Here is a 26,119-nt window from a genome sequence, read left to right as displayed (position 1 = left end):
GGTTTTTCTCACATAGCTCCCTTTGTCTAAAATGTCTTTCTTTCTACTGGGGGCTCCTTTCCTTATCATCCACTTGGTGAACACCTTCTTGTCTTTCAATACCTTTCTCAGTAGCCACCTCCTCTCTGAAGCCTTTCCTGACTACCCAATAAATTGCTGGTTCCTTCAGCTGTATCTTCCCCCAGTCTCCACATACATCTCCCAGAGCACCTGAATGGCTGATGTGCACTTGCTTGTTCCCTTGGCTGTCTTCCCCTCACCACGCTATAGAAAGAGAGAGGTGGGAAGAGGGGAACAGAGAAGAGAGGGATGAAGAGAGAGGAGCAAGATGAGAGATAGGGAGAAGGAAAGAGGAAAAGGGACAGAGGAATAGCTACAGGATCTCTGTCTGCACCTCTCTCCTCCCCTGTCCCCATCCCCAGTCACCTACACTGAATAAAGCGGCTTAGCAACCACCTTATTTTTCTCCAGCATACCGTACAGCATTGCAGCATGAATGTTGGCACCCCTGAACACTTCTTTGAAAAACAGTGATGCCAACCTTGCCCAACGGGAAGATGCATTATCATGGGGAAATGGTTGACTGCCGTCTTAGAGTAGGTTCTCACATAGGGCCATACCAGGGAAAAGGATCAGGTACAGGTCTTGGAGGCAATAAGGTGGGAAACTCTGGCAGAATCAGTCCTCAGAGGCCAAAGGAAGGAGAAAAAAAAAAAAAAGCAACAGTGCAAAGCGGAAAGATGAGATGATTGAAAGATATGACTCTTGGGGCGTCACGGGCCACGAAAAGTCACCAAATCCATTCTCTAAATGGGGAAATTGAAGAGAAGGAGAGAAACTTCTCCAGGGTCACAGAGCAGGTTAGTAGGAGAGCCAAGATGAGTTTCCTGGGAAGAAGAACTAAGATTTACTGAGGACTTACCAAACCCCCAGCTCAGTGGTTAGACATATATTTTTCTCTCTCTCTGGATCAGCTAACAACCTCCTACAGGAGATGTCTCCAAGCATTCAGGCCACACATATTTATTGAGTTCCTAACATGTTCCTGGGGGTGCCCTAGTTTCATCAGCCTTTGATTTATAATGAAGCAACATTAACTTTTAATTATGAAATTAAAATGTCCCTCGGCTCTCACAAGCTTACATATTATATCTCCGTCCTCTTCTTAGTTTGTCTTTCTGCTCAGACTGGGGCTTTCTGCAGGGAGGTTTGGCTTTTCCACTTGTATCTGTATCCACTTTTGGTGCAGGATTGAGCACCTGGGGTGACCCCCAAGAGGGGAGGAGCAAGCGGAGGCTTTGGAGGTAGTGAGATGTTAAGTTAGAATCCAGCTGAGGTCCTTTCCCACTATGAGATCTTGAGAAGCCAGTCTGTGAGATTTTTCTGAGAAACTAAGCTCCCGTTTACTTCAGTGGATAGTTGAGAGAACCACATGAGCTAACTGGTATGAGAATGGTTTATAAACTCTGCAAATGTGAAAGATAATCGTTATTGTCGGTAGACGTCTATTGAACAGGGATGAAATGTGCATTTGTGTAAGCGGGGTCTCCAAGCCCCCTGAGCTCTGTGCTACTATGGACCCTATACTTCTCCTCAAGTCTGTTGCACACACAGTTAGTTTTAAAATGTCCATCTTCCTTGCAAGCTTTTGAGCACAAGGGTCCAAACCCATGGTGCCAAGCACAGCACCTCCATGTAGCATCACTGTGTGATTGGGAAAAAAAATGAATTAAAAGTATATAAACTGCCAGACATTTTGCTAAGCACAAAGCCAGATACTTCATGACAATCCTGTGAGGTTGAGATTATTATCCCTACTTTTTAGGGATGAGAGGCTCAGAGATGGAGGGTAACATCCGTAGAAAGTTCCCCCATGGCTAAGCTGACACCTGAAGCCAAGCCTAGTGAATCCAGAACCACCTTATTCCATGAGTACCCTTCCGTCATCATCATCATTGTCATGGTCAACACCGGTCCCTGCTATGGGGAGCAGGAGACAGATCAGGGGTTCTCCTTTGCCCTGGGAAAGTCTGTTGTGAGCGCAGCCCTCCCATGCTGAGCCTCTGGTCTCTCTTCCTTCCGTAGGCCAGAGGTGAAGGAGGATAGAAGCAGGGAAGGCTCCCTCCCACCAGGCCAGACCCAGCTCCTCCTGGGTCATTAGAAGGAGGAGATGCAGAAACGCCTTTATTTACAAAAAGATCTTACTTTTCACTTCTACATCGAATGGACTATGAAAGACAAATTGGAAGCAGGGAAATGTTTTTACTCTCGTCTTGTTGTTTTTTCCCTACACCTACACGTGACTGTCACAAATTTCCTGTGTCCCAAAGTTTACTCTGCTGAGGCAAAGAGATCACAGATCCCGAGGCTGGGTGGTTCAGAATAGTTTAGAGATGAAGAGTTTAGCCCTAGGTCAGAAAGACTTGGGTTTGCATCTCAACCTTGCCGCTCGCAAGCTTTTTGCTTAATTTTCCTCCTTTGATTATAACAGTGTTTAACTCGTAGATGATCACTAGAATTATTACAAGACCACACATAGGAAGCACTCAGTAAAGGTCCGTTGCTTTTGATGAAGTCATGGTTAAGAGCACGGACTGCAGAGCCCAGCAGCTTGAGTCCTGCCCCGTTACCACTATGTAGTGTGGAGGCTCCTTTGCAAGTCACTTGAACCTCTCTCTCGGTCGGTTTCCTCATCTGTAAATGATGTTTCTAACTGAGAGGTTTGTGGGAGGACTAAAGGGTGCCTGGGGGTAAGCACTGTGCAGTTATTACTATCTTGCTTCCATGGCACCTTGAGTTAGAGTCTAGGCCCTGAAACTCCTAGCACCACACCCTTTCCTCTGCCCCTTTCTGAAGCCAGATATCTGCTTCATTCATTTATGATTCATGTAGTCACTCAGCAAATGTCCCCTACTGTGTGCTGGGCCCTAGGATATACCCCGGGGATACGAGGTGAACCAGACATGGTCCTAGACCTTACTGGCTTCACAAACTACTCCTTCCTTCTTAAAACCTTTCTTTCTTTTTCTTTTTTGCTCTGGTTTTCATGAAACCACACTGTCCATGTTTCCTCCTCCTCCTCCCTGCCACTCCAGTCTCCTTCATGTCCTCCTCTACCCAAACTCTCAGCTTTAGAGGACTCCCGAGATGCCTCTGTGCTAATGATGCCTACATTCCCCGAGGGGGCTCCAGGGACCTGCGTGTCACTGCCAAATATTTGTCAAATGAATGAATGAATGAATAAACTGGATGACAACTACTTTAAAAGAGGATATTTTAAAAATCTAGGGTAGTCCAGAAAAGAGAGCTGTTGCTCCTAAGAGAGTCAAGGAAGGCATCTTGAACAAGGGGGCCCATTGGGCCTAGCAGTGAAAGATGAGCAAGCTGTTACCAGCAGGGGAAGGATGGGGAGATAGACATTCCCACCCACAGGAATGGCAGGCAAGAAGCACAGAGCAGGAGAGCATGTGTGCTGGGGGAGCTGCAGGGGGTCTAGAAGTAGCAGATAAGGCTGGAGCATAAAATGGAGGAAGGCAGAAGAAAACGTGTCCATAGCTCCTCCCCTCAACCGAGGCTAGCTATCTGGGTTTCCTATGTGGTTGTTCCTCTCTTTGTCCCCATTGATTCATCACATCCTTTCTCTGTGACCAGAAGTTCTGTTCAGCCATCTCCAGGGTGTACGTGAGTGGAGAAGCCTTAATTGTGCCCCTTCAGATGTCTAGATCATGCACAACAAAAGACTTTGACATTGTTTTGTTTCATTTGCTCAGTTGATTTTAAAGAAAGAGTTCTTGTTTTTTTTTTTTTTGAAAAATTATTCTTCCTGCCTTAGGACATGTGCCCTGACTTCCATAAACATCTACTTCAACTTTTTATTTTTCCTTTAGCTTTATATATATTGTACTGATTTCTTTTCTACTTTAACTTGAAAGAAAAAAACAGGGAAATATTTTAGTTGATAATATAAATATTAGATTTGGGGTGTTTTCACCTGAGGCCCATGGGGTCATAGCTTCCCAGGGCACATCTCAGAGGGAAGCTGTCTGAAAGTTCTCTAATGCTCCTTGCTCCTCCAGCCCAGCCCCCCAGCCCCAGTGCCCACTAGGATGGGCCCCCAGACCTATCAGCTGGGAGATGAAGGAAACCACCGAGGCCTCGCAATCCTAAGGCCAGGGGGATTGCCTGGCTAGACTGGAAGCCCTGAGACCACAGTAGGATGCAGGGCATGGTCCTGTAACTGCAGGGACATGGGTCCTGGCTCTACTGCTTTCCTCTACTGCTGTCTGAGCTAAGCCCTCCTGACCTTCCTGGGTTGGATTTCCCTTCTTTCACTGGATTGAATATATGATCACCCCAGAAGTGCTGTCCAAATGGGATCGAGTCAGCACCACATCCCAGCACTGAGTGCAGATCTGAGGTGAAGCAGGGAAGTGGCTCAATGTAGGGGGAAAAAAAATTTCCTCCCTGGTGTCTAGGAAGAAGCAAACTCCACACTAAATTATGTCACAAATATGCCCTAAGGTAGTTTTAATTTTATTGGCACTGATTTTAATTTACTCTTTAGGCCCCTGATAGCAGGATGAGCTGTTGGCTGCTGGCAAGGGGACAGCCCTTCATCACTTGGTTTTAATTAAGGTTCTTAAGTTTGGAAGGAAAGAACAGAGATGCTTTCTTTCCCCTCTAAGCTCAGTCCTAAATTGTAATGAAGGGCCCCGCGTCAGCCACACAGTCCTTACTCTGACATGGCCACAGAGAGGTACCTCATTTGACTGCTGGGGAAAACTTAAAATGCCTGTATTTGTTCTTATAATTCACTCATTCTTCCATCATTTTATTTTCTGTTCATTCCTCTGCCAAACCTTGAATGATAACCTACCACACACCAGTCTTGCTTTGGCCCTATGGATTTAAAAAACCAACAATGTATGGTCCCTGCCCTGAAAGAACTCACATTTTTAACAGGATGTAGGGATAAACAAAGCATTTATATGCCATGTGGTGAGTGCCATGAGATAGAGACCCGTACCTTGACTTGTGAGAGCACAAAGGCTGTTACCTCATCCTGAGGAATAAGATAGGCTATTTGAATTGAGATTGTATACTAGTCAGATGAATAATATTAGCCGCAATAACAATCCCCAAATTTCAGCGACTTAGTACAGTAATGGATTCATCACAGTCTGAAACAGGTCAGGAGGCTTTCCTGGTCATTTTCCTCCCAGGGTTGATTCAGGCATATTGGCTTCTTTCTCCTTGTGATACTGTTGTTTTTATACGTGGCTTCCATGCACGAAAGCAAGAGAGAATGTGGGTGATTGTGTATGAGTGTTATGGTCAGGTCTGGAAGTGGCACGTGTCACCACTGCTGACATCCCACGCGATCCTAGCCAGATAGCAAAGGAGACTGGGTGATTTCTTCCACGGTCCAGGAAAAAGCACTGAGACTGGTGAGCATCCACTCAGCTTCTGCCTTACATTTGAGGCTTGCATCAAAGTTAGCCTCATAAAATGTACTTCAAACAGAGGAGATATTTATTGTGTGTCAATGTGGAGACTGAAGTCATGAGCATAGCAGTCAGACAAGAGCTGAGAACTAGATAGGGCAGGGACTGGATTGTGCAGCACCTTTCAAAATATTTGAGGGGGCTTTGACTCTATCCTGTGAGCAGTAGAGAAATATAAAACAGTTTTAACTAGGGACATGACGTGATTTGTTTGCATTTAAAAAGATTACTCTGGAGTAGCAAAGAAACTGGGTAAGAAGTTATTGTAGTTGAACAAGTAAAGGGGATGGGACTTGGATCAGACATTGTCCCTGTCCCAAAAGCACTTATAGACGTACAGACATAATCAGCCAGATTAGGTGTAGAGCAACAAGTACTGATACCAAGGCCTAAGCAAGGAGCTGATTGAGGAAGAATGAAGGATTTATTTTAACTGAGGATGAGAAGAAATCATAGCTCCTTTATCTCATCCAGCAACCACTTTTAAATTAAGGAAAAGAGGTACAGTGATGAGTTGCCACTTCTCCATGTTCACACATTGTGTTAACATTAGAACCAGAGTTAGAACCCCTGCTCCTGCCTTCTAACTGGGCCCACACAAGTCCACAAAGCCAGATTAGGTACAAAACATAATAAGGATGATCTTGGAATTAGTATTTGTGGTCTTCAGTATTTCCAGCAAAGTGCACGGCCTGATGAAGAAATGATGTGATGAAGATAAAGAACTTAGACCCTATTCAGATAAATACCCTAGACTTTTTTTTTACTCAGCTCCAGCACCTAGAACCTCAGAGTGGGAAACAGTCTTAGAAACTAATCCTTGGGCAGCCCGGGTGGCTCAGAGGTTTAGCACTGCCTTCAGCCCAGCACTTGTGATCCTGGAGACCTGGAATCGAGTCCCACTTCGGGCTCCCTGCATGGAGCCTGCTTCTCCCTCAGCCTGTGTCTGTTCCTCTCTCTCTCTCATTCTGTGCCTCTCATGAATAAAAAAATTTAAAAGAAAGAAAGAAAGAAAGAAAGAAAGAAAGAAAGAAAGAAAGAAAGAAAGAAAGAAACTAATCCTTAACATTCTTTTGGAAGTACTACCCAATGTAGACAAGAAAAAGAAATTAGCATAAAAACTAGGAAGGGGACAGGGAAGAGATAGAAGTACTATGTACAGGTAATAATTTTACAAACCCCTTTCTTCCCTCATTCTTTCCAGGCATCCTGACCTCCTTGCTGTTCCTAAAACATGCCAAGTGCATGTTGCTGTTACATTTACTTCTCCTTCTACCTGGAAGACTCTTCCAACTGATAGTCTCAAGACTAACTCTCCTGCTCCATTCATGCTGCTGGTTTTCAAGAACCCTCTATTACTTTCTATTCCATTTCTTTACTTTATCTGTCTCCATGGCACTAATGCCTCCTGATATCTTGGATATTTAGTAATTGGTTTGTTTGTTTCCTTTCTCTCCTCATAGAATATAAACTCTTCAAGCTCAGGAACTTTCTGTTGTGTTCACTGCTGTATCCCTAGCACCCAGCACACAACCTGGTGCACACCCAATGCCTAGGCACTGTCTCACACTCGGATTATTTGTTGAATAAGCAAATGAAAATCCAAGAAAATAAAATGATGAGTTATTATAAAGAATAATAGAATTAGTGAAGTATTGGGTACAAAGTTAGTATGTCAAAAACAGGAGCCTTTGAGGTGCCTGGCCAGTTCAAGTGAAGGGACATGCAACTCTTGATCTCAGGGTTGTGAGTTTGAACCCTATACTGGGTGTAGAGATCACTACAAAAATAAATAAGAAAAAGAACAAGAGCCTTTGTATTTAGGAACCATTAGTTAGAAGAGTTAATGGAAGAAAGCATCACATGTACAGCAACAAGTAAAAATGTAAACTACCTTGGCATCAAAAAGAAATATTCGTGGTTGGGATCCCTGGGTGGCTTAGCGGTTTGGTGCCTGCCTTTGGCCCAGGGTGTGATCCTGGAGTCCCGGGATCGAGTCCCACATCAGGCTCCTGGCATGAAGCCTGCTTCTTCCTCTGCCTGTATCTCTGCCTCTCTCTCTCTCTATGACTATCGTGAATAAATAAATAAAATCTTAAAAGAGAAAAAAGAAAAAAGAAATATTCGTGGTCTATATGAAAACAAAACCAAAAACTTAAAAAATTTCCTCCTGTATCCAGGAGAAAATTTGACTAAATGGAAAGTCAAAACATATCCTTGGATTGGAAGGCTCTAAGTCTTAAGAGTCAATTCTTCCTCTAGTAATACAAAAGTCTGGTATAGTTATATTATTGAGAATATCGACAGAGTTTAGGGGAGAAAGAAAATTAAACAAGCTAATTATAAAGATAATATAGAAAAATATGCAAGAAAATACAGGAAAATTTAGAGAAGGAGGCATAATGAGGTGATAATAGCCATTCAAATATTAAAATGCATTATAAAACATTAATTTGAAAAGATACATGCACCCCTATGTTTATTGCAGTGTTATTTATGATAACCAACATATGGAAACAGCCCAAGTGTCCGTCGATAAATGAATGGATAAAGAATGGTATAAATATGTGTGTGTGTGTATACACATATATATACATTTTATTTTATATAAATATATATTTATGGAATATTACCCAGCCATAAAAAGGAATGAAATCTTGGTATTTGTGATAATGTGAATGGACCTAGAGGGCATTATGTTAAGTGGAATAAGTCAGATAGAGACAAATACCATATGATTTCCCTTTACATGTGGAATCTAAAAATCAAAACAAAAGAAGCAAACAAAAAAACAGAAACAGACCCATAAATATAGAGAACAAACTGGTTGTTTGGGATGAACAAAATGAGTGAAGGGAGTGGCTTCCAGTTATGGAATGAACAGGTCATGAGGAGGAAAGGTATGGCATAGGGAATATAGTCAGTGGGATTGTAATAGAGTTGCATGGTGACAGATGTTAACTACACTTAAAAATATAAAATGAAACAAGTTACATTATAAACTTAATTAAAACTGTATTGTACTGACACATGAATAGATAAATGATTAGAACAGGATAAAAGTCCAAAAATGGTTGGTAAAGTTGACTTTTCAAGTCAGTGGAGAAAAGATGCACAATCTCATAAGTACTGTGGGACAGTAAAGTGCAATCCCTACCTCACAGCCTACGTCCACATAAATTAAAATTGAAATGGAATATTTAAATATTAAAAAGTGAAACAATAAAAGTGATAGAAGAAACAATGAAAGAATTCAACCCCAAAACCACAAAAGGAAAGACTGATAAATCTGTGTAAAAAATTATCATTTAAAAATTTCTGCATGGAAAAAAGTGCTAGTAGAAGTAAAGTCAGAAAGCAATGATAAACTGAGCAAAATGTTTTTGTACTACACATAAAGGCCAACAATCTAGCTTTCAAAATGGGTAGATGAAATTAACAGATAATTCATAGAAAGCAAATTCATGTGAAAAGCCTAAACCTAACCAAGTAATAAAGAGAATTGTACTAAGAAAAATTCAGATAAAAACTAATCTTAGGGGTGTCTGAGTGGCTCAGTCAGTTAAGCGTCTGATTATTGATCTCAGCTCAGGTCTTGATCTCAGGGTCATGAGTTCAAGCCCTGCATTGGGCTCCAATTTGGCTCTACTTAAAAACAAAAAACAAAAAAACTAATCTTAGATATCCTTTTTCACCCACCCACCAAATTGGCAAATATCAAGGAGTTTCATTCCACCCATGTTGTCAAGGTAATTGCAAAAAGAGACATTGCAATATTTTGCTAAAAATGTAAATTGGTCCTTCTGAAGAGGTCAGTCTGTCAGTATTGATCAGGACTGCAAATGCACAGGGGACCCAGAAATTCTACTTCCAGAAATTTATCCTGCATGTAATTATATACGTGTGAAATAGCATATATTCAGAGTCAATCACTAAGACATCGTTGGTAACAAGAAAAGGTTGGAAATCTCTGAAATATCTGTCAGTAGGAGACTGGCTGAACAGTGTATATATGGCTGTTAAAAAGAATGAAGTGACTGTTTATGTATTGAGAAAAAATTACCTCCAAGACCTGCTAAGAGATAAAAAGCAGATCCAAATAGTGTGTCCAGTGTGCCCCCATTTGTGTGTCCTGGGGATGGCGGGGTTGGGCGTGGGGCAGATATTTGTTTCTGCTTAAAGTGTCTCTGGAAGGATGCAGGAGAACATGACGCCAGGAGTTGCTTCTGAGTAGTGAAACCGGTGCCTGGAGAGGCACAGGGGTGATAGGGAGGTTTCTTCCTATAAACCCTTTCCTATCTTTTTTGACTTTTGAAACCATGTAAGTCAATCAATATAATTTTCTGCTTATTTAAAGTGAAATCAGGGATCCCTGGGTGGCGCAGCGGTTTGGCGCCTGCCTTTGGCCCGGGGCGCGATCCTGGAGACCCGGGATCGAATCCCACATCGGGCTCCCGGTGCATGGAGCCTGCTTCTCCCTCTGCCTATGTCTCTGCTTCTCTCTCTCTCTCACTGTGTGCCTATCATAAATAAATAAAATTAAAAAAAAAAAAAAAAGAATAAAGTGAAATCACATTAGGTGCCAGGTGTCAGGATAGGGCAGCGGAAGCCACTCCAGAATGTTATCAGAAGAACCGGGTTCTAATTCTTATTCCTTCGCTAACGCACTGGCTGACCCTAAGCAAGCGGCCTCCCCGCACGGGGCTGACCCTGGCGAGGTCAGAGCAGCTGGCTTCCATGGCCCCTCCAGCTCCGGCATCCAGAGACAGAAACTGCAGCTTTTCCTTACACATTTCTGAAGTCATCTCTCCGCCTCCTCCTCTCCTCTGCAGCTCATCAAAAGCTCAGAGGAAAAGACAGACAATTGAAGAAAATAAAATTGCGAAGATGACTTTTATAGGGCTCCTGTTGAATCATTGTGTATTCCACCTCCAAAGCTGAAAATGATGAGTTTAATATCACACAGAGCAGTGCATCTTGTGTCTCTCCAAAGACAGCTTACACTACCCAGAGAGTTGGGAGCTCGGCAAGACGTAATTTTTCACTCCAACTTGGAGGCAAATGAAATGACAGTCATCAGGCCCACATTCTAGAAGCAACACAGTTTTCATTTGGTTTTAACTTTGTTTAAAAGTGTCCGAAGGAGGAAGAATCCTTCTAAGCACAGGCTTTCTTTCTTTCCCAGGAATGCATGCTAGAAAGGGGATGGAGAGGTGGCCAGGTTTTGCCCCTGAGTGTTCTAGAGCTGGCCCGTTGAGAGTGAGAAATTAACTGTGCCAGGGGTCAGGAGACCTGGGTTTCAGACTCAGTTATGCCAGGTTGGACAAGTCTCTTTCGCATTTGAGCCTCTGTAACTCTCGAAAAGGATTATTGGGTATACGTTGGGCTGATATATAGGAAGAGAAGGTCAGATTCCAGGGACATTGAAGATCTATGGGCCAAAATATTTCCCCAATTCTTGCTAATCTATGGTGTTGTCTGGGCAGTCTCTCTGGGGTCATTTGTTCAGTGGTTCTGTGTGCAGCTGCTGAGCACCCTTCATGTCCAGCCACTGGGCCCTTCCCAGACATCTCCCTACTGTCAGGGAGCTCGTAGATGGGAATGTTCACGAAGAATACCACACCAGGCTAGGGAATGCCTTAAATATGTGTAAGGAAAGAGCAGAGAAAGCCTGGTCAAAATCATTTTTATGGAGTACAAGGTATAATGTGTACTATTTTATCCATGCACTATTTAGATATTATTGGGGAGCAGGTGTGGCAATATGAAATGAGGTTAAATAAAAGAATTAATATGTCATATGTAAAACTCCCAGAATTGTGCTTGGCATGCATTAAAATATGCAGTAAATGATAGTAATTATTATTATAGTGTTTGGTTCCCACTATAACTCTTGGAGGTTGAAATTAAAATACCCATTTGTCAAATACAAAAGGCTGAGACTCGTTGTAGGGCCATGATCTACCCCAGACCTCCTCAGCTAGAAATGGCCCAGTGGGGCCCAAACCATAAGCAGGGCCAATATTAATACAATTGCGCTACCTCATTAGTCAGGAAAACGAAGTCGGCTAGTGCCTTTAGTCACGGATGTATGAACTGTTCTGGGTAAGCAACATCAGGACTGAACCCAACAAAACCCTCACCTCTTCAGAACCCCAAAGTGGGACACTAAAGGGAGTGTTCTCAGCCCCCCGGGTGGGGGGCGACAGTGTTAAAAGTGAGGAGAAATTGATCTTCACAAGTCTCAGCCTCTCCAACTACATCGCAAATGGTGCTAAATCTGCTGACACAGGGGTGCAGCTTGGAAGTGAGTGTGTGTGTGTATGTACCTCGTTTAGCATCTGGTCCTTTAAGGCAAGCTCAGTGACCCCAGACTTCTCATTTGTCATCCTTTCTCTCAACAGAAAACAAGCCTGGAGTTTTATATCGACATCCACGCCCACTCCACCATGATGAATGGCTTCATGTACGGCAACATCTTTGAGGATGAGGAACGGTTCCAGAGGCAGGCCATTTTCCCCAAGCTCCTCTGCCAGAATGCCGAGGACTTCTCCTACGTAGGTCAAGAGTTCTCCCTCAGCAACCCCCTGGCTCCCCCCCCTCTTTTACTTCACCTCTCCCCCTCCTCACTCAGTTCAGTTGGGTTCAACCCTCAGAGAACCCAGCTCCAGGCCGGCCCGTGTGTGTGAGAAAGATCCAGGCCAATAAGCTGTGCCCAGGCCCTCGAGCGGCTCCTCACCCACCCGGAGGGAGACTCTTTGGAAAGGCAGCCCTGGGTCTTTCTGAGGACCTGGGATTTGTTCCGTTGAGCTGACGCCAGCGTTAGCAAGAGAAGGGACTCGCTGAGCATCCACCCGTGCTGGGCCCTGGCCCACGGTCTACTTTCACCGGCTCCGGCCGTTTTAGTAGGAGCCTCCCGTACCTGCGGACAGGGGTCTTGTGCCCCCCATGCTCTCCCTCCCTGACCATTTCTGGGCCCCGATTTCTTTGTCAGGAATTTGTGGGCGATCATGTTTTGCCCTGCCTGTGCACAGCCTCCGGGGAGGCAGTCATGGTAGCCGGAGCCTGCCGACGCACAGACCTCAGCAGGGGCCAGACACCGGCTGCGACTGCCCACCTCACACGCAGAGGAGAGGCTGTGGCCTGGCCATGAGCATAATTTGCAGCAGAAAGCAATCCTGGGGAAAGGGCAAGGAGAAAAGATCAGGAGAATTGGTAGGTGGTATCAGGACAGAGGAGAGAGTTTTTGCACATTTTCCTTTGTTTTGATACTAACTCTCTGAGGCCTGTTATTTCCATGTGGCCAGAGGAGGAGAGGCCCACAAAGGTCATAGCAATTTTTGAAGTTGATGAGTTGAAAACTTCCCTGCCCATTCCTCCCGGACTGGACATTAGTGGGGATGATGTGTTTCTCCATGAGGTTAGATGCATTTTGAGTCCTAGACATTTCTAAGGCCTCACCAGGGAAGGAATTGGCCCAGTCCCCTCTCTGTACCCAAGAGACACCTGCAGCCCAGAGACGTTCAGTATCTACAGCAAAGCCACTCAGCATCGGGCAGTAGAATCAAAGCAGGCAGCTCCCCATTTGCACGTCTGGGACAGAAAGAGCCGTATGCCTGTTTCTGTAGGGACCTACAGGACGACCACTTTTTGAAACCACTGCCATTTCAGAGCACAAGCACACTGTGGCCTCCTGGTCCACGCTCCCTGGGCGACAGGCCTCAGACACCCTCACAGAGGTGAGGTTCCCAGGGCAAACAAGAGGGGCACAGTCAAGGAGCTTTGTTTCTGGCCTTGCCTGGCGTTGTTTCTCTACTGCAGCCCCCTTAAGAGCTCAAGGCCTGTCCTCATCCCGTCCCTGTGTCCCCTCTTCTCTGACCCTCAGTAACCGACTCTAAAATGATTTTAGTCCTGCATGGACTTCAAAGGTCCTTTCAGATGTGTCATTCTGATTTTCTGACCCCTTTCTTTGCCTCAGAATTCACACACACACATATGTGCATATGCAACATAGGGACACACGTGTGCACACACACAATTTCTCTTCCTTTAAATATGTCTCTAATTTTCTGCCTTGTTTTACTATTTTCTTTCTCCCTCTTTTCTTTTTTTTTTTAATTTTTTGTTTATTTACGATAGTCACACAGAGAGAGAGGCAGAGACGCAGGCAGAGGGAGAAGCAGGCTCCACACACCGGGAGCCCAATGTGGGATTCGATCCCGGGTCTCCAGGATCGCGCCCTGGGCCAAAGGCAGGCGCCAAACCGCTGCGCCACCCAGGGATCCCTCTCCCTCTTTTCTTTCTCCTCTTATATCCTGCTGAACAAGATACATATTCTCTCTCTCTTTGTTAAAGATTTTATTTATTTAAGAGAGAGAAAGAGAATGAGAGGGAGAAGAGGCAGAGGCAGAGGGACAAGCAGACCCCCCACTGAGCGGGGATTCCCAACATGGGACCCCATCCCAGGACCCTAAGATCATGACCTGAGCTGAGCCACCCAGGCGCCCCAACACACATTCTCTTATTAAAAACCCCAACTCTTATTTAGTTAGATCTCCACAGGTTAGCACAGAATGCCCCGTTAGCCACAGAGGAGTCACCCTCACAATTCCATGATAGAGATGTTCTTATTGCCTCCCCTTTACAGATGAGGAAACAGGCTAAACCACATAAGGCAAGGTGCCTAACAATCTCGCATCTTTTTGAACGAGGGCCTTGAGACGTGGACCTGCTTGCTCTATCCTCCTCTGTCCCCCGCGATGGGGGAGACTGACGCGCTGTGATCCCTACCCTCTGGTGACGTTGGGCAGGAGATGGGCTGCCCCTAGGGGAGGGGGGGCACCGGGAAGGCATGTCGGGGTGCCTGGAGTCGCTCAGCCCTGGGTTTAATCTGTGCTCTAAAACTTGCTTGCTCCATCTCTGTGAGCCTCGTTTTCTCACCCAGAGGGCCCAAACTGCAGCACCCACGTCAAGGGGTTATTTTGAAGCATAAATGAGATGCCATGTGGGAAACTTTATCAAGTTGAAAGCACTACCCAAATTTTCTCATTTTGGTTATCATCATAGTATAATTGCTTCTTGTTCTCTGTCCGCTTTTCCTTTCTCCGTCTGTCCCCTTTCAGATTCCCACAGGTATTTGTTAAATGGCAGGTACTATCCAAGGAACTCTGCTGGATACTTTCTTTTAATTCTGCCTTTATTTCATCGGTCCTCGTAATAATCCTGTGATGTGTGATCACCATCCCACTTTTCAGACGAGGAAACTGAGACGCAGTTGTGTTGTTAGACTCACACAGGCTGATAGCCAGCAGGTGCCCAGCCCTGACTCTCTGCTCCCGGCTTTGTCTTTCCCAGTCCAGCACGTCCTTTAACCGGGACGCCGTGAAAGCAGGAACCGGGCGTCGCTTCCTCGGCGGGCTACTGGACCACACTTCCTATTGCTACACCCTCGAGGTCTCCTTCTACAGCTACATCATCGGGGGCACCACGGCGGCCGTGCCCTACACTGAGGAAGCCTGTATCCTTGGCGGGTCCCCCAGGCCTGGGCCAGCCCACATCTGGCGGAGAGTATCCAGGTCTGGCAAGATTTAACGGGCAGGTCAGGACTCTGGTCTCCGGCTTGGTGAGGGCTGACGCTCTGGGGTGAGGATGGAGGCTGTTCTGCTGGTGGCATCTTTGGATTGTCCTGTCCTCGCCCTTCTAAAGGGCACCCCCCTGCCCCTGCTGTGGTCCTATGCTGCTCCCATCTCTGTCTCCCCTCCACGGCCTCATGAGGGGGTGAGTCTGCTCTCCCTGCTTCTTATGTCCCCTTCCTCCTGGCTTTTCTTTTCTCTCCATCTTCCTCTCCTCTCCTTCTCTCCCTGTGCCTACCCGCTGTCTTTCCTGCCTTCCTTCCCATCCTCTGTACATCCTTCTCTTTGCTTTGGCACTTCCTTTGCCAAATGCTTTTCCCCTTAACTTTCTCATAAAATTTCTCCCAAAGCCCCCATGCTTCTTCTAGTGAAATTGGAGGTTACTTTCTAGCTGCTTGAATTTCTAGGGATTGTTTAGTCATTCTAGTTTCCTGGGTGTTGTTTTAATGTCAGGTCACTGCCTAAGGATCGTGACAGATCGTGACAGTTTTTGTTTTCCTTTATCCTTTTGTTTTTGGATTGACCCACTTCTCCTTCCCTAACACTTAATTTTCTTAAAATTATAGTTGATGAAGGAGAAAGGAAAAGGATGATATTAACTCTGCATATATATATATGTTCTCTCTCCCCAGAAGTTGAAGTGCTCCTTTTAGCCTTTTTTCAACCCTTGGTCAGTTATACGGAGTTCCTACCATACTCCATACAGGAATCATCCTTCCTGGTCGGGGAATGACTCAGGACTAGTCCACCCAGTCAGTTGCAGCCTGGTGGCTCTGGGAGGTCCAGTTACCTTGCTGAGTATGGGAGGCAGAGTGATGGCCCCCCATGGAAGGGGGAACAGTAAGTAGGCCAGGTGTTTGATCTATGTTTCAGATCCAGTAGAGCACTGGAGAGATCATGATAAGATCTCAAGAGTCCCCTCCTTCCAGTCACCACACCTGGGACAGTCATCTTGAAATCTGCTTTAATAAGCACTTGCCCTAGGAAGGCCAAGAGAGTAGGCTCTGCTGTGAGGCAGAGGAACCCGGCCTCTTCTATGGTCCACATGCCCCCCACCCCCAACACTTGACATGTGGCCTTGACTTCTTGGGATAGGTGTCATTCCACGTTCTCCCTGCTTTGCTCTCCCCTGACCTTGGGGGAGTTGCCTGGAAGAAGCATTTGAGCATGTGTGCAGGGTGGGATTCCACATACCCACAGCGAGCCACAGGTCCCTCAGAGGAGACCTGCACTTAGTCTGTGGTTGATTTCTGATGTCACAGGTGCTCTCTGAGCACCTCACATGCTTTTGTGTTGGAAGTAAATGTGTGTTTCTTAGTAGAATGTCCCTCCCTTGGCCCAGGCCCAGGTTGCCTCCTCAACACCCAGTCCTCATTCATCAAAATAAGCACACTGTCAGTGTGTGCCAGGAATCATACTAGGCATCCAGGGTAAAATACTGAACAAAAAGCCACGGTCCCAGACTCGCAGAGCTTCCGGTCTGCTTGGAGAGACAGAAAAGGAAAGTGGCAATTATAATATGTACGGTAAGTTCCCTAGCGGAGGAATTCCAGAGAGCCATGGGCAACTTTCCTGTAACAAGTACACGTGAGCATCTGCCATAAGCCAGGGTAGGTTCTAGGCACGGCGGACGTAGCAGAGAAGATACTAAGGACTTCTTCGTGTAAAATGTCTTCGTGTGGGGGTAGGAGGAGACTCAGGCACAACTTTGGGAGGTCAGGGAAGCCTTCCCGGTGGAAGTGACATCGAAGCTGAGTTTCTAAGACTGAATTGAAATTAGCCAGATTGGGTTGGGTGGGCTGTTGGAAGGAGAACATGGCAGACAGAGGGGAGGCAGAAAGGTGTGCAGGAGGAAGGAAGTGGTCCGAGGATGGCAAATGCAGGAGGTGTCACTGAAGTGGCAGGCTGTGAGGAATCTGAACTCGAACGTGAAGGCAATGGAGAGCAAGAGAAGAGTGTCGCACGGTGGTGGGAAGCCACTCTGGCTACAGTGGGAAGGATAGATGGAGCAGGGAGGGGGCGAGACTGAGGGCAAGGATGCTCACCGGGGGCTGTTCTGACAACCCCGGGGAGATGAGTCAGGGCTAAACCTGGGTGCTACCAGGGAGAGCGTAGACCAGGGAACCCCCTTCATGTCGATTTGGTAAGTGGTGGGTGGGGGTGTCAGTGGGGAGCAGGAGCTAGCGATGGGAAGGAGCTCAGGGTGGCCAGGGAGGCGGCACACAGCAGAGCAGACCAGAATGCCCTCAGAGCCACCCTGCTTTGAGCCGCCACCTGGAGACAAGAGGAGCCAGGATTTGCACGAGGAGGCCAGGCCCGCTTACCATATGAGTGATTTAACCTGGTTCTTGTTCAAAATACACCCTCCTCTCATAAACGAGGGAGACTTGAAGCAGACAGATTTTGATCTTTGCTGGCTGCTAGCTTCATGTCCCAAGCGGAAAGAGAAATTACATGGTCTGATGGGAGAGGCGGTAGGGCCTGGGAGGACGTGTCCTCAGCCCGGAGTCAGGAGACCTGGACTGTGATGACAGCAGCAGCGTCATCCCAGAGAGTGCCCTTCAGCACGTCCCGTAGCCTCCCCAAGGTGAGCCCACGCTCTTCCCAGAGACTGTGAACCTGCGCTCTCCTAATCCCTGCTAAGGGAATGAAGCAGAGACAGCCATGAAAAATGCGCCCTTGAGCAAAGGGCAGACTTTCAAATGAAAGAAACCTGGGTTGGAATCCTGGCTCAGCCACCTGCTAGATGTGTCACCTTGGGCCAGTTTCGCCACCTGCCCGGGGCCTCAGTGTCCTCATCAGTAACAGGAGGACACAGCACTAAGCCTCACTGAGCTGCAAGGAGTTAAAATGAAATAAAGCATGTGCGTCTGCCCTGTCAGCTTTAAATATTAAGTGACTGTCGGTTAAAACATCCAATAGGTGTATGTGCCTGTGAATGAGGACCTCCATTTGCATTAAGAATGTGCTGTTAGGACAGGAGGCTGTGGCGAGGTTGGCAGGGTTCATGGGGCAAAGGGTCTGGGTGGAGTCTCCACAACCGAGGGCCTTGGCCTCACAATACCAGGTGGCTCGTAGAGTGGGGTGGGTGCCTGCCCCCGGAGCAGCCCTTCTCACATCAGGGTACACAGAGGACATGTCAGCTGTCCAGGGCCTGCTGGGTGAGCGTAAGACCAGGGAAGAGCTGGGGGACAGGGAGTCCTGAAGGATACCACCCGGGCCCACAGAAGCGTCCGCCTCTCCACCCACTAGAACATAGGCATCTGTCAGTTTAATTTTTCTCCCTGGAAAAGCACCAGCTAAACACTATCAGCGGCTTGTTCTCCGACATTCCTTCTCCACTCCATCAGGAAAATAGAGCAGAAGATAGTCACTGATGCTTCCCGAGCTGTGTGACCTTGGGCTGCTTATCTCACCACTCTGAGCCTATTTCTCCATTTGCAAAACAAAAATCGTGATAATACTCACTCTTCAGGGATCCTGGGAGAGTGAAATGATGCCCTGTATCTCCAGTCCACTGGCACTGCCTGGCACCTGATAGCTACTCAACAGATGCTCCTCCTGCCCCAGCTCTTCTCACCCCCATGCAGACTGCATGGCCTTCCTTTTATTGGGTGAGTCTTGACCCTGATGATCTGGCTCTGAAGCCAGCATGTGGGGTTTGAATGTTGACTCCACCACTGTTACTGGAGAGCTCTGAGCAAGCCTTCTCTTAGCCTCGGCGTCTGATATTTCTACCTATCAGAGCCGTGGAATGACATCATGGGTGGGCTTGATCTCTCCTGTGGTCCCTTCTGGCTCTGATACTCTAAGGTCTTTCTCTGAAATCTGAAACTTTATAACCCCATGCTTAGGTGAATTTATAAAATCAAGAGTCCACAATTCTGTGTTTTGGGGAGTCTAAAGAATGGAGTGATCCCGTGAGCGTTAAGTGTTCAGTCTAATAGGGAAGAGCAACACAAAGGTGTCCTGGACAGCCTACCACCCTAAGCCCGTAGCTACTTTCATTCTTATAGTTAAGGGTTCTTAATGGAGGGGCTTATGGATGGTCTTCAAGAACAGCCTACGAACAGTCTACAGTTTGTGCAAAACTGTGAGTAAAGATACATAGTTCATTTTCTGGAAGGAAGACTTGTGACTTTGAGCAGAATCTAAGAGGGGGACATCCTCAGAGGCCTCTGCCCTGGTCTCCCTCTGTGTGTCTGATGTAGGAGTCCTGCGGGCCAGTTCTGCTTTGCATCATTCTAGCTGAGGGCTCTAAGCCAGGTATTTAACCACTCTGAACCACCGTTTCTTCGTCTGCAAAGTGAGGGTGACGATTATTTGCTTCACAGAGTTGTTTCAAGGGTTACATGAAGAATGCAGATAAATCACTGGGCACACACTCAGTGCCATTAAATATTAGTTCCCTCGCCTTTCCTTCCTGTGGTTTGTTGTTTTTGTTGTTGTCGTTGTGGAATGATAAATTCCTAAGAATTTTGGGCCATTCTTCAGCAAACCCTATTTACAATTTACTGGCCTGCCAAGTAATAAATATGCTCTGTTCAAACGATTAAAAAAAAAAAGAAGAAAAAGACAGAGAGAAAGGCTAAACTGAAATCATAAAATAACCCAGAGCTCCTCTGGCCTTTGTTTATGGTCTGGTTACAAGCTATAGGAAATAGCTCTTCGATATAATGGATGAGGAAAACACTGGGAACAGAGACCTTGGGTCCCAAGTAAACTGGTTTCTACATAGGCTTATAGCTATGGGCACCTTGAAATCAGAAAATGCTGGCTTTGGGAGAAGAGAATGGTTAGTGTGGCTCAAAGAAGATGCAGAGATTTAGAATTCAGGTAACTGGCTTGGTCCAAATTCAGAGCCGACTATATACCTTGTACTGGGTCTTCTCAAATATGCATCATTTATGCATCATAAATGAAAATATCATTTATTCACTTGCCCATCAAATACAACTCATTAGATGCTAGAAATAGATGGATAAGGCATGGGCCCTGCCTTCAAGGAGGAGATAGTTTGAAAGGAAGGAGAAAGGTCGGGACAGCAGCATCAGAAAGTAAATGCTCTGGAAGAGGGGACTTCTGCTGGTCAGGGAAGTATCTGGGAGTCCCTAACCCTGCAGGGGTGGAGGGGAGGCAGACGGAAGAAAGATTTCCTGTAGGAAGAGAAGCTAAGGCTCAGACCTTGAGGACGAAAGGCACACAGGCAGAAGGAGGGATGGGGGCAGCCTTCTTGGCAGGTAGGTGTATAGGGGAGAACCCTGATGCCAGAGAGAGGATGTGTGTCCCAAAGTATCAGAGGATAGTTGGGGCTGTGCCAGAAGCAGCACGTGACTAAAGAAACATGGGCAGAGCCGGATAGAGGCAAGAAAGAGAAAGATCTGGGAACTGCATAACAGGTACTTTGAACAAACGGTGTCCACAGGCTAGGATTAGAAAGTATTTTTTGTCCCCCACTGACCCTCCGGATAGATACAGATAGATTATAGACCTAGACCCAGACACACAAGAGCTTTGGCGGGCCTCATGACTTTCTAATAACTCTCAGGGAACTACAAGTTTTCTAATTAAGTCTGGTCACAAAAGAGTCTCAGTTCAGCAATGACCACATCTGGTCCAGTCAGAGCCATGACAGCTGTTCAAAGTAAAAACTGTCCCATCCTCCAGCTCAGGCTTTTCTACACAGGCTCATGGTGACTTGTGTTTGCTCAGCCTGCCTCGCAGCCCTCTCCTCCATCTGGCTGACCCCAGATGTTCAGCCCTCCAAGCTTGAGCGGGAAGGGAGAGGAGGAAAGGGGCAGAAAAGGTCTTGGCTGACGGGGATGTTCTCAAGATGGCTTGAGCAAGCCCTCATAAGCTTCTTCAGACATAGCATCCCTGGCCCTAGAGAGCCGTTGATGTTGGCAAATACGTCTGCTCAGGCTGGTTGTATATGTATGGTCCTTCCTCAGTCCCTGGTGGTCTGGTGGTTCACCTCTTCAGGTCACTGCACCCCTCCAGCCGCCCTCTTGTCTGAACGGGAGCTAAAGGTTGCAAAACAGGCTTTCTGTTTCCCTCTGCAAGTCCTGCCTGGTGATTTCATACCTCACTTAGAAATGTGTAGTTATAGACTTGGGATCCTGGCTAAAACCAAGACAAAGCCAGTTTCATTTTAACAACATGTATCAATATCTAACAAATAGGATTATTTTTGGTGATTACTTGGGTGTGAGTGTGAGGATAAAGGAATAAGTCAAGGAAGATACCCAATTTTCCTGATTTGAACGTGGTGCATGGTGGGGCCAATCACTTAAATTGGGAGAAAAGGATTGGGGTGGGGATAGTCTGAGCTCTGGGATGAATGGAGGGTAGGGAGCTTGTGTGATATACAAGCGGAGGCGTTTAGTAGTCAGATGACTGTATAAGCCTGAAGTTCTGGAGAAAAGTGAAGGCTTTGGACAGAGTCATAGTGTATTTTTCTACGAGCTACTGTAGAGTTATAATGAAGGGAGTGATTTTCTTGGTGTGCCCACTCTAGTATGGCCTTTTGCCTCTTGTCTCCTTCATAAAGCTGTGCAACCTTAGTTAAATCGCTTCACCTCTTTGGCTAAAGACTGATACTGGGTAGAACCTCAGTGGATGCCAAGGAATGAAAGAAAGAAAGAAAGAAAGAAGAAAGAAAGAAAGAAAGAAAGAAAGAAAGAAAGAAAGAAAGAAAGAAAGAAAGAAAGAGAGAGAAAGAAAGAAAGAAACGGAAGCAGCCCTTACCAGCATCTCCTAGCTGGTTCACTGTAGGACAACGGGGGATATTATCTGCGTTGCTCAGAGGAATGATCAGAATATGTACGTGTGGTATTGGGGCTGTTGGAGGACGTGCTGGGAGCAGGAGGGAGGAGATCCTGCCCGGATTTTCTTTCTTGCTAAAGAGACTTCACTTTTGAGACAGAAGAGTAAGAAACTGTGATGTCTGGCCTGTTGGTTGGCATGTACAAATATCTAGGTCCTTCCCCGTTCCTGATTGTCATGCCCAGGGTCAGGCCTTTGTTAAAATTCATAAGCAAAAAATGCTTCAATCGGAGGGCTGTGGGAACAGAAGACTAAACTAGATGGAGGCCTGTGGCTTTCTTTTCCTCCTTCATGCAGGATGGGGACTAGAATTTGACCTTTAAACATGAGTGCTTACTAAATGGCTGAATGAATGAATGACTAATAGTAGCAATAGTAATGGTAAAAATAATAACATTGAGATGAGCTTCACGAGATGGGTCAGGATCCCTGCACTGGAGGACTGGCTTGCCTCTACTTTACCACGTTGGCTTGGAAAGATCTGTTCCCCATTCTGGGTTCAAATCTTCCTATCTTTAGATTAGAAGATGAAATTATATGATTTCTAAATTATTAGCTAGCCATCTAGCTAGCTAGATGGACAGACAGATGCAGAAAGATCATTTGATTTTTGGCCTTTGAAATAAGCACCTCCATTTTACAGTAGAGAAACTGAAGCCCCGAAAACTCAAATAACATGCTCTCTTCGTCCTGCCTGGTAGGCTTTGTCTTACCTTCCTCCCTGCTCTGCTGTTGGCCTAGATTCCCTCCATTTCCTGTAGGACAAAAGCCCTTTCCTGAACCCCGCAGAGGTTGAGACCCACCAGCCAGCCCTGTCCATCTGCTAGCCTTGCTCTCTGTAACCCTCACCCCTGGCATTGACCCGAGTGCAAGCTCTGATCACCCAAATGCCACGCAGACCCCCGCCTTCTGTGCTGCCCAAGCTGAGCTGCCTTGCCCTTTGCGAGTCCTGCCTTGGCCCCGTTGCTCCTACCTCCGCGTCAAAGCGTGCCTCCTCTCCAGGCCTAGAAAACCAAAATGTCATTACCTTCCCCCAGCCTCCCTCATCCCCACAAATGAGGTTTCTAAGGGTTTTATCTGCTGTTGTCAACTTTATAGCCGTAATTCGAAATGCTGTTAATATTACTGACAGCAGAGAGCTACAAATTACAAAGTTGTAAAGTTTCTTTATGGTGATAACTGTCAGCCTTCTCTAGCAGCACTGTGAGGCTCCATGGAAACCAAGTTGATGATAAAGAGAGTTGATATTGTTTCAGGATTATGGCTGTTAGCTGATGGTCAGAAAAATCCCGGCTAGTTCTTAAGTAACTCGAACCTGTTTGTTTATATTTGTCGCCATTCGCACACTTATGTGCGCACTTCCTTGTGTCCCCATCCTCTTGTTTGACAAATGTGGGGAGAGCCCCCAACATGGAAGAATTTTACCCAAGATCGGTTCGAACCCGTTGCAGAGTTAGGCCTAGCTCTGACCAACTCGAAGGACAAAGTGAGGGACCATGTGCCACACTGTAGGTGTTTAATAAATAATTGGTGAACGGCTGAAGGTAGTACTGATTTGGGGAAATCAGGTTTTCTGTGTAGCAAAATGGTATTGACATCTTAATTGACACTTAAGCTCAATGTTGGCCACCAAGGCAAATGTATCAACCGCCACATCCACCCCACTCTGCTCTCCTGCTGAAATTGATGCTGACTGACTGCATTAATAGAAGCGGATGTCAGGAGCAAGGAGGTGGCTGGCCTTTCTTCGTCCTGCTGTGTTGTTGACCCCTGAGCCCTGTGTTCATTTCTGGCCCCTACTATATGCAGGACATTGAAAAAATGATACAAGGCCTCTGAAGGACTGAGATGGAAAAGGAAGACAAAACTAGGTTTGCCAACTGTCCAGATCTCCCTAGGTCCTAGGGATTTCCTGAGACAGGAGGCTTCCAGGCTATAACCAGGACAGTCCTAAGCAAACCGAGATGGTCAGTCACCGATAGCTTTGAGTACAAAGCTATGACCGGTGAAGAACTTGTTAAGGAATTGGGATATTTTCCTTAGAAAGAAGATATTTGGAAGCCATGATTTGGTCAAATTTCTAAAGAGCCATCATGGAGCACAGAAAGTAGATCTGTTCTGTGTGGCCCTAGAGGTCAGAACAAGAGCCAATGAGAGGCAGCTTCGTTTTTAAGCTCTATGAGGAAGATAACAGGGTCACACTTACTGAGCTTCCTCTGTGCGCCAGAACCTGGCCTGGTTTCTGGGGATGCAACGTCAAGTGGTCATGGCCTCTGCCTAGAGAAGTTCCCAGTGTGGTGAGGGAGACAGGCAGGAGAGTGCCTCCAGTACAGTGCTGTGACAGAGGGGGCTACAAGGAGTGGCTAGAAGGAGCAGCAAACCCAGCCTTGGGGATGCCGGGGGTGGGAGTAAGTGCAGCGAGGAAGGTGCTACGAAAGGGTCTAGTAGGCTGGGAGAGCGGCATGTGCAGGGCCCAGAGCGCTGGGAGGGCTGCTTCCCTCCTTTGGACGAGTCTAGCCCTTGGGGTCTGAGGTAGGGGGTGAGAGGCAATGAGGTTAGAGAGGACTGTGGAAACCAGTTGGTGATTTCAGGGAGAGCACCATGGTGCGTGGGGAGGACAGTGGCTTAGTGCAGCATGGGCCCATGTCACACCACCCCTCCAAGTAACACGCCCGCCTTGCCTTATTCCCACTTCCCTCATCTTTAAAAGGATGTGCTCCCTGAGAACTGGCTCTGCAAGACAGTCAGAGGATTCGCTTCTTCCTGATTCCCTAGGGAACCCAAGGTTCCAGCTTCCCAGACTTCCCCATCTGACCAGAGGTTTTGGGATATGTCCTGGTAGCATCATTGTGTAACAGACAGTGTTCCCTTGTGAGATTGGTGATCCATGGACTTTGTTAATCTGATCTCTGCCACCGACCTGCTGTGTGATCTTGAGCAAATCACTGGCCTTCCCTGACCCCATTTACCCACCTGTGAAATTAAGGGTTTGGACAAAGGGCCTCTATCCTCCAGATGGCATCCAAAGCGCCCACTGAACCTGCATCTAACTCATTTATTGAACATCTACTAAGTACTAGACACAGTCATTCGAAGGATTTTGTCAAACCTCTGAGGGCACAGGCCATTCTCCACAGGACCGCCTCCCTCCTTTTCTTCCAGAACGCCCTGGAACCAGCACCTTAAAACTCATTTCCCAAGCAGCAGACTGCCTGCCCAGCAAGACACACTGCCTGTCTGGGGTTTCTTATCCGTCAATATTTTCCTCAAGATGATAAATGTCCTGCCAATAAGAGGAGGCAGCTGCCAACCCTGTCTGAGACAAGGGCCTTTCGCTGGGGTTGTGACCGTGCCTGGCCTGTCGATGTATCTCAAGAGGCAGGAGGTAGGAATCGCGGCTGGGAAAATGAAAGACAGGACTTGGAGGGAGGAGAGTCGGGACCTGCTCTCATTCTATGCAGATTTTGCAGGAAGTCAGTGGAGAAGCAAAAGGAGACTGAGAGCGCTTGGATTTCAGTTCAAAGCAAAATATATTTATGGATTTACAGAGCTCCTGGAACGGAATGCGAAGCCCTCTGGTAGACTCTTCGGCAGTGAACAGCACTTACCAGTATATATAAAGTACATTCAGAGCCATCATCTTGTTTGATCCCCCACAACAGCCCAGAGAGATGAGTATCATTATCTGTATTTTATAATAAGGGAGGTACATTTTGACCCTGAGCACCTACCCAAAGCCACAACGGGTCCCCGACTCCAGAAGTCTGCAAAGTGAGAGTCAGATGGGGGAGGCCAGTCAGGTGACCCAGTCTGGAGGTGGTGGGGCAACGCCCTCCCAGGAGCTTGGATTTGTGTCTTTTGATATCAAATCCAAATCTGAGTGCCCCACTAGAGGACACTTCCTTTAAAGAAACCAGTCATGTGGCCGAGGAGCTAATAATAGCTGAGATGTAACAGATGCAATTGTTGGGTAATAGGATAAAAAGGAGATGGGCTTCAGAGCCAGGCTGACCTGGGTACAGATCGTGGCTCTGCTGTTTACTAGTTGCGTGACCTTGGGCAAGGGACCTCGGCTCTGAGCCTCACTTTGCCCTTTTATAACAATAATGATTATGAAACTTACCTCACAGGATTGTTCCAAGTAGATGGAAACATAAA

The 26,119-nt window shown here is 46.6% G+C and overlaps 1 protein-coding gene across 2 annotated transcripts in view; it reads left to right on the top strand.

Annotated features, from left to right (window-relative positions):
* AGBL4 (AGBL carboxypeptidase 4) overlaps positions 1-26,119 on the top strand; it is a 1,348,432-nt gene that overhangs the window by 1,278,871 nt on the left and 43,442 nt on the right. For both annotated transcript variants that reach the window (XM_041739178.1, XM_041739177.1), the window contains exons 10-11: positions 11,909-12,061; positions 14,859-15,021. In XM_041739178.1, coding sequence (XP_041595112.1) covers positions 11,909-12,061; positions 14,859-15,021 — 316 coding nt within the window. The remainder of the gene's footprint in view (positions 1-11,908; positions 12,062-14,858; positions 15,022-26,119) is intronic.

This window comes from Vulpes lagopus, chromosome 23 (assembly GCF_018345385.1).
Source record: "Vulpes lagopus strain Blue_001 chromosome 23, ASM1834538v1, whole genome shotgun sequence".
NCBI classification, from domain to species: Eukaryota; Metazoa; Chordata; class Mammalia; order Carnivora; family Canidae; genus Vulpes; species Vulpes lagopus.
This window is presented reverse-complemented; position numbering and strand designations above follow the sequence as displayed.